We start from the raw sequence: 12,361 nt of genomic DNA, 5'->3' as shown, positions 1-12,361 counted from the left end.
AACGTACTGTCTCCTTTCTGGCTTTCAAATTTCGGTAACGAAGGTTGATGTTGAATGTTTGATGGTGTGCCTATTAATGATGCATGTTGATGCACAACTAGTCATGCGTTTGATGGTATTGCTGTTAATGATACATGTTGGTGCACAAATTGTTGCCATACGTTTGATGGTGTTGCTGTTAATGATGCATGTTGGTGCACAAATTGCTGATGGCATTGTTCATATTAATGATGTATGTTGATGCAGTCGTTGATGCTAAGCTGAAGTGCACCACAAACAGGCTTTGGTAGTTTAGGGGGATAGGGAGAAGAGGAGGGGCTTTGTCTCTTAGCTGGTTTGTAGTATGAAATTTTCTTGTTCGCTCAAGAAATATTTAATGCTGTTCAATTTATAACGTGATTATGAATCTTGTTTAAAGACTTAATCTAAAATCAAAAACCAAAACTCCAGATCGTTAAAGAGTGGGCTTATAAAGTTAATGTTGGAGAGGATTTAAATTCAATATTCAAGTTATCTCGTGCTGCAAGAGCCAAACAGTTTAAGTCTTAAGCAAGAGGAGAAACGAAGTGAACCAAGGACTTCGGATTAAGTGGTCCATTTTGTTCTTTAAGAGAAGTGAAACACAGTCCAGGTGTGGTTTAACTTTGACTTCAAGAGGGCAGGAGTGGGAAAGTCAAAGTCCAGTTCCTTCAGCTCAAACTTTCTAGGCTTTCATTCCTTTTCAGAATTTAATGGTCTCCTAAGCCATGAAAAGAGAAAAATGCCTCCCTCTGTGCGCGTAGGAGAAAGTACTTATGTAGAATAAAATATAAATGTGAGAATGATATACACGAAGCACGTTACAAATTAATAAGGCAACGGAGATCACTATGGTACATCATCTAAATCAATGCCTCAATTGGGGAAAAGGAAGCCCCAACTCCCTGCATTGCTCTTCATCCGGTTGCATGGACCCTGGTATAGCCCCGAATGCCCGTCTGGTGGCCTCTATTCCAGACGCAGCAAAATGGATAAATGCAGATGCGTCCTCCATGTACTTCTTTATATTTGGCAAAGTTGCAGTGAGGGACATGAAACGTGAACGTGATCTATATGATGGGGCAGCCACAATCTTTCCGTAGGCAGTGTTCAGTTCAGCAACACGCAGAAACCGTGCAGTTGCAGCTTCCCACGACAACACGTGCTGTTGCTCACTTGTTAGTGGTGCTGGATTGCTAGACAGAGCTTCATGGACCTGGTTCACGAACCCAGCTTCATCTTCATAGGTGCGGCAGTTGGGGAACTGCTTGAAGAACTCATTCGATGGGTGGTTCGCACAAACCACTACCTTGCCCATGGCAAGGGCCTCAGCTGTTGTAGTGCAGACAACATCTGTTGTGCTTGGGTTTATGAACACCTTGTACCTGAATGTGGATGCAAAAAAGCTCAGCCCATGCATGCAGACACAATACGAGAAACAGAGTGAGAAAGATTCTCAAAGTTGTAATGACAGATTGCACAAACTCAATTAGCTTACAAAGAAAATCATTATAGTTGAACAGAATGTGACAGGAAGCTATATACACTTGGGCATTTTTATCTTAAACACATTACGTGCTGGACCTATATGCAATACCAAGGCAGCATGAAAGGTAATGAATGAATTTCAGAGGCATCTGCATCGTAGCAAAGTTATAAGATTAACAAAATAGCAAAAAACCAACATGGACCATCGAATTTTCATGGTCTCTTTTTCTATCCTATTGTTTTGAACTTTTCATATATATTTGTATGGTAGAATTCACCAGAAACGACTTCAGGGGGCCAAAACCTGGACAGTCCTATTAGGCGTCACATTTCTACACAACACATATATAAGGCATGGTTTTCCTCAAATATCAGCATGCCCTAGTGTGCCCCAGCCTAGCATACAATCACTTAATACAATCTGATGGTACAAATAAGTTTACCATAAGCTTTTTTTTTAAATCCATACTTCTATTCATACTTCTAGGGAATAAATTCATGATTTTCTAACCATCAAATTTTGGCACATTGTGAGCCATGTATTTTTTTATGCCGTTAGTTTTTCTTCTCACGCACATAAAAAATGGTGCTATTTAAAATTTTTCTTTGGTTAAAACTATGTGGATTACATTCATCAAACATTTATTTAACTGGACGGTTTTAATGCAAGAAACGACAAGGAAATAAAAATAAGGCAGGGCACCAAATGACTATATACATGTCTGGAATCTGGATAAAGTTGCACCAGCAAGTTCTTTTGTTTAATTTTAATAGATGGATGTGCTTGTCATGTTTTGTATTTAAAAGTCATTCGAGATTAGTTACTTTTTGACACCATCTTCCATTGAAATTCTTGAAGACAAAGCATGTTTCTTAATAAATAAACGATAAGAAACACATTTATAAGCAAAAATTGGAGAAGAAACATCATGAGTAATGAGGAGCCTGACCAAAACGGGTTTGCAGTACTGTACTTCCAGATATAAGGGAGAACACCTGCTTTGAAGTCCAAGTGTATAGTCTAAACCGATATGCTCTATGGTACAGAAAAAAAAAAGGTATTGTGTGTCCTCCAAAGTATGGTTAAGAAAACACATGCTTCATGAAAAGAAATATAGAACTTTGATTCCTCTTTGGAATATACATCAACATCACAAAGTTATGCTAAAATGAATCTGGCAAAGCTAATTCCCCATTTATAAGCATATCAGTGTATCTGAAGATGACATGCTCACTGCTTGATCACAACAGGAGTCTCTTCCTCTTTTAAGTTTTATATACATCTGCTAAGGAAACCCTTAATGAGAATCAAGCTCAAAGCCCTCAACTAAGAGACTCACACTCTAATATCCCAGCTATTTGGCCATTCATATTCGCATAACATAATTAAATATAATTAAAATTGCAATGATAATGGTCTGAGCTTAACCATACTGGGTCAGGTGTAAAATTTTCCGCACTTGTCAATGTCATAAATTCATGGGTATGCGCACAGAAGTCATGAAATGTAACAATGTGAGACTTACCCAAGAAACTGTGGATCAGCATGGTCCCGCCCAGGATAGACATTTACAGTCAGCCTCAGCTTTTTAGCTGCGTGCTTGACTTCTTCAGAATCTTCACCACTGCCATACAAGTCAAGTTGAAAACCAGCAAGCTGCTCCTGATTTTTGGAGAGGAGTTGCAATAACTCTTTGTACCCTTTGCTCCACACCATCTTGCCTATATAGTAGGCACCCTTGGTAAAAGTTTGGCATCCCTGCTGCTGTTGTTCCTGTACTTTCCAACCAATGTCAAGGAATTTGGGATTGACCCCATGGACATTGCAAACTATAGACCTCGGGAGTTCCTGGGTTGCTGCAGACAGTCTTATTACCTGCAGCTCACAAAGCATAAAACTTGATCAGATGAACAAACAGATATTGCTTTATTTTCTGATATATTGTCTACGTAATTTATAAAGAATTTGCACAGCAGAAACTGCCACGTAGTGATCCTAGGTTATTTGGAGTCTAAACAGAAACCTCCGAACATCTATGAAGTAAATTCATTATTAGTTGTCCTGCTGGCACAGGTTTTATTCTCAAAGTATGAGAGCATATTACTCGTGTGACAACAAATGTACTTCTAGCTAGGAACAACATTTGGCACATCAGTCTTTATAAAGTCATGCATGCACCCACAATGGCATATGGAATCTTGAAAATTAATCTTTTAACAGTCAAGCCATCAAGCCTCTTGTACAGTGTCATCAGCAGAGTCATTAATTGGGCTGAATCAGTAGCATACCGTTTATTGATTTCATACAGCCCCTGATTCAAGGGTGCTATTTGTCATACTTAGCTGATGTTTAATTGTTTTTCTACATTTCCAATTTTTCCCTTTCTATTTTTTTGCCTTTTGAATTTGTCAATTAAATTATGACTTCTAAATTGTAATACTTCCAATTCATTTCAGCTGATTCCTTCTTTTGAAATCTAATTTGATTTAAAATCCAAATATAACAACAATGGCATTCAGTAGGATGGAACCTTCCTCTCCCATATCATTAGTTTAACCACGAGGCTCCAGCAACTGCTGGTAGCATCATGCCATATATAACCACCTCTAGTGAGGTAACTATCTTTGTGTCCTCTCAGCCAGAGGGTGTGCGTAAAGCTTCAATGCTGAGCATCCTTTTAGAACTTTAGTTCAAAAACCAGTAATGTGCTGGTGGCCCTGTTGTACCAAATAGAAAGTGGCAAAGGGGAAATGTGAGATGTGCTAATGCAGCTCCCTGTTATTTGAGAAAAAAGAAAAAAACTTATTTGGCCCCACAAAAACAGCCTCATGTCTGTATACTTCTTTGCGTTACTATGTAGTAGAGATTTCCATTATTAGTTTATACCTAAATGACATATTTAAGAGGCAAATATTCAAATGGCTAATTGTTTAATAGATGAAAAGTAGGTGATACAAGCACACAAAATAAAAGATCACATTTAGTTCCATAGCCCCATGTCCATCACAACTGGTTGAGGACTTTGCAACAGAACATAACACAAGACAAAATTATATTATCTAGAAAGACTTCTCTAGCATCATGATTCACAGCAGTTATAGCTCCCTCAATCTCCAAAGCTTTTGATTAAAAAGTTACATTGACTACATGACCCCTTTGGCTTGCGAAATTGCACAGGAAAAAGAACAACCATCACAAAGGAGCAAAATTTGCATTGCCATAAACAAATATATGCAACAGACTAGATAGATGAAGTGAGGCTTTCTTTCAAACAGATATGCGCAACTTCTATATAATAATATAGACCATGGAAGATGCCTTGATGGTTAATATGTTTATACACCTTATCCAATTCCATCCCCAACCTAACAAACACACATGCAAACACCTTTGGTTATTAAAAAATGTAACAGCCAACCAAAATGATGACACAACGATGATGGAAAATACAAACCTTATGACAGTAGATATGAGTAACCCAGTTATTAATATATTTCAAAAGAAAGGCTTGCAAACGACCATTTTTCTCTCTCTTCACATATTCAAGATAATTAGTATGTACAACCCCTATAACTCGGTGAAATTTGGTTTTCCATCTCCTGCCATGATGGTACCAAGTAAGATGCTCAGGTTCCTCAAGGACTGCAACATCTGCAAGCTCATCTGGTATAAGCTCTGTAATATCTCCAACGGCCAAAATACTTCTTTTGTCTGTTGAAAACTGAAGCCATGATCATAACTGATCAATTTCTTGTAGAACATGATAAAATATAATTCACATTCCATACAGTGATCAAAAGAAAAGCAAAATATTCATCTACCCGTGTAACCTTCCAACCGCATATTACTATTACAACCCTAACGCAGGAAACCAACTAAAATGATGACTTACCTTCCCAGGATAGAAGCATATTTCAAATCCTGACGCAAAACCAGTTCTCTCCTCAAGCCATTGGCGGATATGATATTCTTGCTCTTTTGGGGAGTTGAAAGTGATATTGCTTGGATAAACCAGGTGTTGATCTTTCAAAGATAACCAGGGGAGCACTAAAGTAACTATTGCTTGCCCATTCTTTGCTAAATAAGCAGCACGAAATAAAGGATTGACTGCAGTTCCCGTCATCCATGGAAGGCTTGCAGTTGTAAAAATGGCTATATGCTGTTTATTATCCATTAACTCATTTAAAATGACAGAGGAGAAAAACCAGGCATTTGAGACTTGAAAGTGGTTTCTGATTCACATCTTCTAGCACCCAGCAATATAGCATATTACCAGTTGATTCTGCGGAAGCCGGAAACCAAAAGAAAACAACAGTTAGGCCCACCGAGTAAATAATCAGCATAAAAGATAGACATGAAGAAAGGCCTGTCAAATTTATTTGAGAGAATAACTAATTCAAATGGACATACTAATGCTAAAGAAAAAAAATTGCTACAAGTAATTTTCCCAATTCAACTTTTCTGAGAAAAGTTGAATCAACAGTTAATTCATAGTAATGGAAAATGTGTTGCCCTTTCTTTTTACAATGAAAAGGTACAGAAAGCACCATAAGAAGGAATTTTGTCTACAACGAGTCTGGCAGTCAAAATCAAAATGAGGATATCATTTTTCATAGTGCATTTACACTAAAATCCATAAGCATTTATGATAATCGCAGGCTTTGTTGTGGTATGTTTCAAGAATTTGAACCAGAGCATATGCAATAAAAAATGAAATGTATCAATCAAGAGAAAAAAACCATCAATATCTTCAGAGAAAAGGAAAAAGCATCTCATCAAAGGTCAGAGAACGGTAGTGACCAATTGTTGCTGTTTTTTTGCATTGACAGACTTCACTATTCAGGTTCTTATTTATGTTCACAAAGTTTTCCTTTCTTCTTTTTTTTTCAGGAAAAAGGAGCTAAAGATGTCACCATAGTAAACTAAATAAGACACTGACTGGCAAGAACAGACAAAGAGCTACAGCAAAACCAGGACCAGAGACATTTGGTGCATTAACCTAAGAAAACTATAATTTTAGCTTAATCTAGTCCCTACATCATATGGTGAGCATTTGGCCTGCAACACTTCCATTGACACAAGCATGGGTAAGTTTCCCCTCATTGCTGTTAAATAGGTGGTAAATTATTTTTTTACCTTTTATAAAAAAAATTCAGAAAATCACCTATGCTTTTGCATTGTCTGCAAAGACACGCCAAAGTCTTTAAGGAACTTGCAAAAAATATAAAATTTTTACAGTAATATAAACTTGCACACAACTTTTCAAGATCTTTAAGAAAAGGCATATAACTAGTTCAAGTACATCTAAAGTCACTGGTGAAGAAAGCATAGGCTGTACTGATTGTAAAATTTTAGTGTTCAAAAACCTAATTTTTTTTAGGAATTTCACCACAAAAATATGACCATGATGTTCCAAACTTCCAATATTTAGAAATGCGTGGTTGCAGTAGTTTATGTGGGCATGCTTGTAAGTTGAACTATAAAAGATAAAGTTTAAAAAATATCAGGTCATTGAATTTTTGACTCATGTAAACTTATTTAGGTGCCCAAATAAACCAATCCAAGAGTGAAGTTCCAGGTTTATACCACAAATATTGTAAATTGTAAACATACATACATACATGTGTACAGACACAAACAAATATGTGTTTATATATTACTACCAATAAGTATTGACATATACATTTGTATATATTGTTGATGTAGGTACTGAGGTATTTAGTTTTTCTTTCTTTTTGTGTATTTTTTTTGAAATAAGAGTAATTGCCACACGGGCATCCTGTCCTTCGTTGATATAGCTCTCGGATCAATGTCTTCAACCTCTTTTAGAAGCACCAATCGCCAGAGCTGCAGTAGTATCAATATTGTTGATGGTACTCATTCAGAAGTGGAAGCGTTTGAAATCTTGCAGGAAATGTTCTAGACAAGAAAATGCTTTCACCAACTATTAGATTAATTCAAAAATTAAATTTAAACCTTCTATCTGGTTTTCAAATCACCATTTTGTAATATCTGTTCCTCTAAAAATGGGTGTTGGGTGCAAGATTGCCAGCTTGTGAGGCCAATCAGGCACAAAAATAGAGAAGGAAGCCTTGCCTTGACTTTTTAGATGTGCTGAAGATAAAAGCTATGTTGCAATCTTGATATTTTGTACAAAAAATTTGGGCACCCTAATATACCTAGTGTCTCTCTGGTTCCAAACATGGCAATTTTTGTGATGAAAAAGACTTTATATGCATAGACTGTATTATTGGCAAAACAAAAAAGCACCCATTCCCAAAGCGGAATTATATTTCTTGTAAGACATTTAAATTAGCATGTTTGGATGTGCGGATTCTAGCCCTACAGATCTGCAAAAGTGGAAACCCAGTTTGAGACAAGACAATCATAAAAGTCTTTAAAACTCATTTAAGAGGAGAATTATGGCAAATGAATTAAAAATTATCTTAAACTTGAAAGAATTATTCACTAAAAATCATGTGTTTAATATAGACTTCACATCTCGCACGCATGTGGTGAAAAAAAAAAAGATAGAGATGTAGCTCCCAATGTATGTCACATAGGTGAAGGGTGTGGGTGCTGGTGCGGGATGTGACAAGTTCCAAAAAAAATTGGGTGTGTGTGTGGCGAGGGCATATATATATATATATATAATTTGTTATATAAGTAATTCTACTTGTTCATATTTTTATTTATTTTTATCAAGGTTAGTTCAATCTCATACAAAATTCAAAGTTCTATTAAATAAAATGGAGGGAAGAGAGAAAAAATGAAAGAGGGAAAAGATGGGAGAAGGAAAAAAAGGAAAAAAATAACAAAAGAAAAAAGAGCGGGTGCGGTCAGTAGCATCCAACTCGGTTTGTTGTGTCGGGCTACATCTGCATCCAAACCGCATTGATTCAGTTGTGTCACCATTTTTGGCACACCCGTGTGACTTAACTCCCAATCCTTCAAGTCCCAATTAGAAGAATCATAATACTCAAGAAGATGGTTCACCTATTCACATAAAAGTATGAATTTTGATTTGTAAATAAAAGGAATTTTTGTATCATAAAACTTCAATATGCAAGAAAGACAATTTGTCATATCATTCACAAAATAAATTGTTTTTCAAATTGTGAAGCATCAGTGCATGAATACGGTATAAGCATCTTAAAGTTAAACCTAATCATACAATAATAGCCAGACATTCTTGGTAATGTTAGTTAGTATAATAATCAAAATTCCTTGGAAATTCCATAGGAACGCCTTGTCATTTGGAAGTTTCATGTGGTGCCCTAAAATTGAGAGTTAACCATTGACACAATACATATATGGATTATGACATACTAAAAAAGAAGTTTGAACACATAAGATATCTTGGAAATAACAAACAATTTTGAGATACAGGATGTGAGACATTTCTTGTCATTGGCTTTTGTTAGTCACTTGTCCAATTCAAAGTAACCATTGTATCTACATAATATCTACATAATAAAGGAACAAATATCATACTCCAATAATGTATAATAGACAGCTTAAGTTCAATCAAGCAAGATCACTACAATTGCAATTGTTTTTAAACAGAGATATCCTAGGATTATACATAAGTTACAATAACTTGAGCAGCAGGAAGAAACTCTACGCCTTTGAACTAGGTTGCACTTATTTATTTATTTATCTTTATCAAACCAAGGAATAAAAATTTTGCAGAAGTAGAAAAGATTCATGACAAAAACACGGGAAGAGTGATATTTTTCTTCTAGGACATAGCCCATGAATAACGTAACTCATGAAACATAAATCATGACTCGAGGACATCAAGGATCAATCACATTGATAGAGTGAGAGAGATCATGCGATTAGATACAACAAGGAAACGCTTATAGTAATCCATGCACACAATTCTTCCAATTCAACTAAATGTGTCTCTGTGCAATAAGCTGCAAGTTGCAAGGAGTATATCAACTGCAATAGTCGAGACTATGTAAAAAAATGCCTGAGAATGTTCGCAGGATCCTAGTGAACGATTTTAACATAGGAGTTCAAAAGAGTTCCAGTTCTTCCATATTTTAGGATGCACTGTACTACACTAAACTACAAAAACTGCATAATGCACCAAGAGACTAAACACCTATACACAAAGGTCGCCCAGAAGTGAGAAGCTAGGAAGCAAAACTCTGCGCTCAAAAACTCGGGACGCTAACATCTCCCACATTGAACAATTCCCTCTTATTCAATCAAAGGAGTTAGAATTCATTGATGGGTCTACGGAAGAACAGCATGAAGGAATCCAGGTGGGAGTCAAATAGATGGACGAGGCGCTTAGGGTTCGTAATTGTTACTATGAATTCAAGCTGTTTCGACATCTTTTGTTCCCTTCAGCCACGACCCATAATTTCTATTTCAAGAACTCTGCAAGGATCTATTTCAAAGAAATTCGATGACTATAATTACCAAAACTACGGAAACACACATCATACTACCGCCAGATTCCCACTGGTTAAAGATGGATCTGTTATCACAATAGAAAGAAAAAAGGGGTGATACTGGCTGATCCTTTGCACCAGCAGGAAAGGAGAACGGCCAGAACAACGCATTAACGAAGCTATTTGGCAAAGAGAGAGAGAGGGAGAGAGACCTAGAACGCCGCCAAGAGGAGGTGTCGGAGGATGCCGCCAGGGAGGGAGGATTGTTGCGGGACGAGAGAGAGAAGAGGGAGAAATTCGTGACGGAAACCAAACGGTCAAGCCTGACCCTCTCTGTGAAGAGTAGACTCTGTTGCAGCGAATGAGAGGAGAGAAAGCGGGACCCGCCACCGCCAATCTCCGTCTTCCTTCTCAGGCCGTTGATGTCACCAGATTCCAACCACCTGTAGGGGACGGGTAGAAAGCAAGGGACCAACGAACGAGAGGGAGAAGAACATGTGTCTCCGTCCTTCACACGGCTCCTTCGTAGAGACGTCTTATTCAAGTCTCTCATTTTTTCATTTTCGATCAAACACAAAATTTAAAAAAAATATAAATTAGTTGTCACGCTGAAGCATCAGTTTATTAAAAAGCGATGGTGACAGTGACGGTTAAGACAAAATAAAAATTTTGTAATTGTGGACTAGGGATCTGCAAATGAGCTGAAATCTACGGACCTTAGGTCCAATTCAAGGGTCAGATTTTACACTTGTCCCAAAAGTCAAATCCACGCAGGAATAGGGCTACACAACCCGGCTTAGCTCTAACTCGCTCAAAAAAAATTTGATTCGAGCTCAACTTGTTTTTGAAGCTCGAGTTTAAATTTTGAAAATGTTAAATGAGTAGGTTTGAGTTGGAAGAACTAACTCATTTAAATTCACCTCGGCTCGACCACGTGAACTCAGTGCATTATAATTAAATTAGTTAAATGAGTTAGCCAATTAAACATGTCAAAAAAGGACAAGACAAGTTAACAGAAACAATAAGCGAGTCTAGCTCGATTTTGATGTTGTATAGTCGAGTCAAATTCGAGCCTATTCTATAGAGCTTAACTTGAGTAAGAGCCAAGCTCGAGCTCGAGTTTTTAGAGTAAATTGAGCTGACCCAACTCGAGCTTGACTCGGTTGATGCGCAACCCAATGTGGGAAGCTATGGTTGGAATTAGGTTGAGGGCCAGTTTTGACATGCAAAACCCTTAGTCGAGAAATGGGAAAGATAGTTGGCTTAGGGCTTTAACTGGAAAAACCTTCAGCTAGCAAAGAGAGAGAGAGAACCTTCATGGAGGGTTTTTGGCTGGTGAAACCGAACCAGTGAAACCTGAGAAACGAGAAAGACAGAGTTTTGGCTTAGTGCAAAGAGAGAGAGAGAGAGAGAGAGAGAGAGAGAGAGATGAACTCATTTCAATTAACTACTGAATAACAGCTTATCGGCCTAACTTTCAATGTCATGGGGAGAGTAACATACATAAAAATCAAACAAGAGATATGTCTCTTGCAGCCACAGAGAGAGAGGGAGGGGAATGAGGAGGAAGCTAAGGGCCTTGACCTCAACCAGCTATTGAGTTATTTTCTTTGACCCCATTCTACAAGATCCTAGGGTTATCAAACGAGCCCAGTGTTAAGTTCATGCAAGTGAGTTAAGGCTACTTGATAGAGCACAGAAAAATGCGATCAACTGCCTTAATTATGAAACTTAATAATCAGCAATTAAATTTGGCTTCTCAAAGGAGTCTTTTCTAAATTACCTGGCTGTTGCCACAAAATATTTGAGTAAATAACATATTTTAACGCATAGGCTTAAAGAAAATGAGCTCCAGGCAACTCCAATGGAATTATCATTCGTAACTAATCGATCTGCACTTCCATTTCGAATATTTTGCTTTCACCACTTTACATTTTGTTTCTTTGAACACATGTTTCATTTCGTTGTTTTGGTTTTAAAATTTTATGTTTTAGCATTCATACCATATTTGCTTCTCTGCAATGTGACCAACAAGGGGGTGCAGCATTAAGCAGCTTGAAGGACCTCAAAGCAGTTTGATATAACTGGTTGATATAACCAGACGACCTAAAAGTTCATTTCTTACGAAATGAGAAGCAAAAGCTCACCAAAAACAAGAATGAAACGACAACACAGAATCGCCATTCTCTGCTCTAATCCCAAATCGAATGATGAAAACCCTAAGCCCAAGTGGAATCAAGAAAACCCCAATCAATCCAAGCTAATCGAAAATTATAAAACAAAAAAATCAGCAGGAACAAAAGGTGGACAGATGAAGAGAAAGAGAATAAAACCTTGTGCGTGATCAATGGCCACCACCCTCGAACATGGAAAAACAAGAAAAAATTAATGAAGAAGTAGGACAGAGAGCGAATGCACGAGAAAGAGAAAAAGCCCTAAGTTGGTT

General features: G+C 37.3%; 1 protein-coding gene across 2 annotated transcripts; it reads right to left on the bottom strand.

Annotated features, from left to right (window-relative positions):
- Nucleotides 1–779: 779 nt before the first annotated feature.
- Nucleotides 780–10,415, bottom strand: LOC116255880 (digalactosyldiacylglycerol synthase 2, chloroplastic). Of its 2 annotated transcripts, XM_031631959.2 has the most exons (5): nucleotides 10,128–10,415; nucleotides 5,400–5,789; nucleotides 4,962–5,228; nucleotides 3,033–3,382; nucleotides 780–1,403 (listed from the first exon to the last, which is right to left on the bottom strand). In XM_031631959.2, exons 2-5 carry the CDS (start codon nucleotides 5,679–5,681, stop codon nucleotides 887–889), a joined length of 1,416 nt encoding a protein of 471 aa, XP_031487819.1. In that variant the 5' UTR covers nucleotides 5,682–5,789; nucleotides 10,128–10,415; the 3' UTR covers nucleotides 780–886. The 2 variants fall into 2 exon arrangements, with proteins under 2 accessions (XP_031487819.1, XP_031487820.1); XM_031631960.1 differs by lacking the exon at nucleotides 4,962–5,228.
- Between the last annotated feature and the right edge of the window lie 1,946 nt (nucleotides 10,416–12,361).

Source organism: Nymphaea colorata, chromosome 6 (assembly GCF_008831285.2).
Source record: "Nymphaea colorata isolate Beijing-Zhang1983 chromosome 6, ASM883128v2, whole genome shotgun sequence".
Taxonomy (NCBI): domain Eukaryota; kingdom Viridiplantae; phylum Streptophyta; class Magnoliopsida; order Nymphaeales; family Nymphaeaceae; genus Nymphaea; species Nymphaea colorata.
This window is presented reverse-complemented; position numbering and strand designations above follow the sequence as displayed.

Bases quoted from the DNA above. Each gene is read 5' to 3' on its own strand.
- LOC116255880 (XM_031631959.2), bottom strand. From the start codon at position 5,681: ATGGATAATAAACAGCATATAGCCATTTTTACAACTGCAAGCCTTCCA. The intron at 3,383-4,961 runs GTTTGTATTTTC...TGTGAGCTGCAG, and splicing joins CTCATATCTACTGTCATAAG to GTAATAAGACTGTCTGCAGC. The intron at 1,404-3,032 runs GTAAGTCTCACA...ATCCACATTCAG, and splicing joins GCTGATCCACAGTTTCTTGG to GTACAAGGTGTTCATAAACC.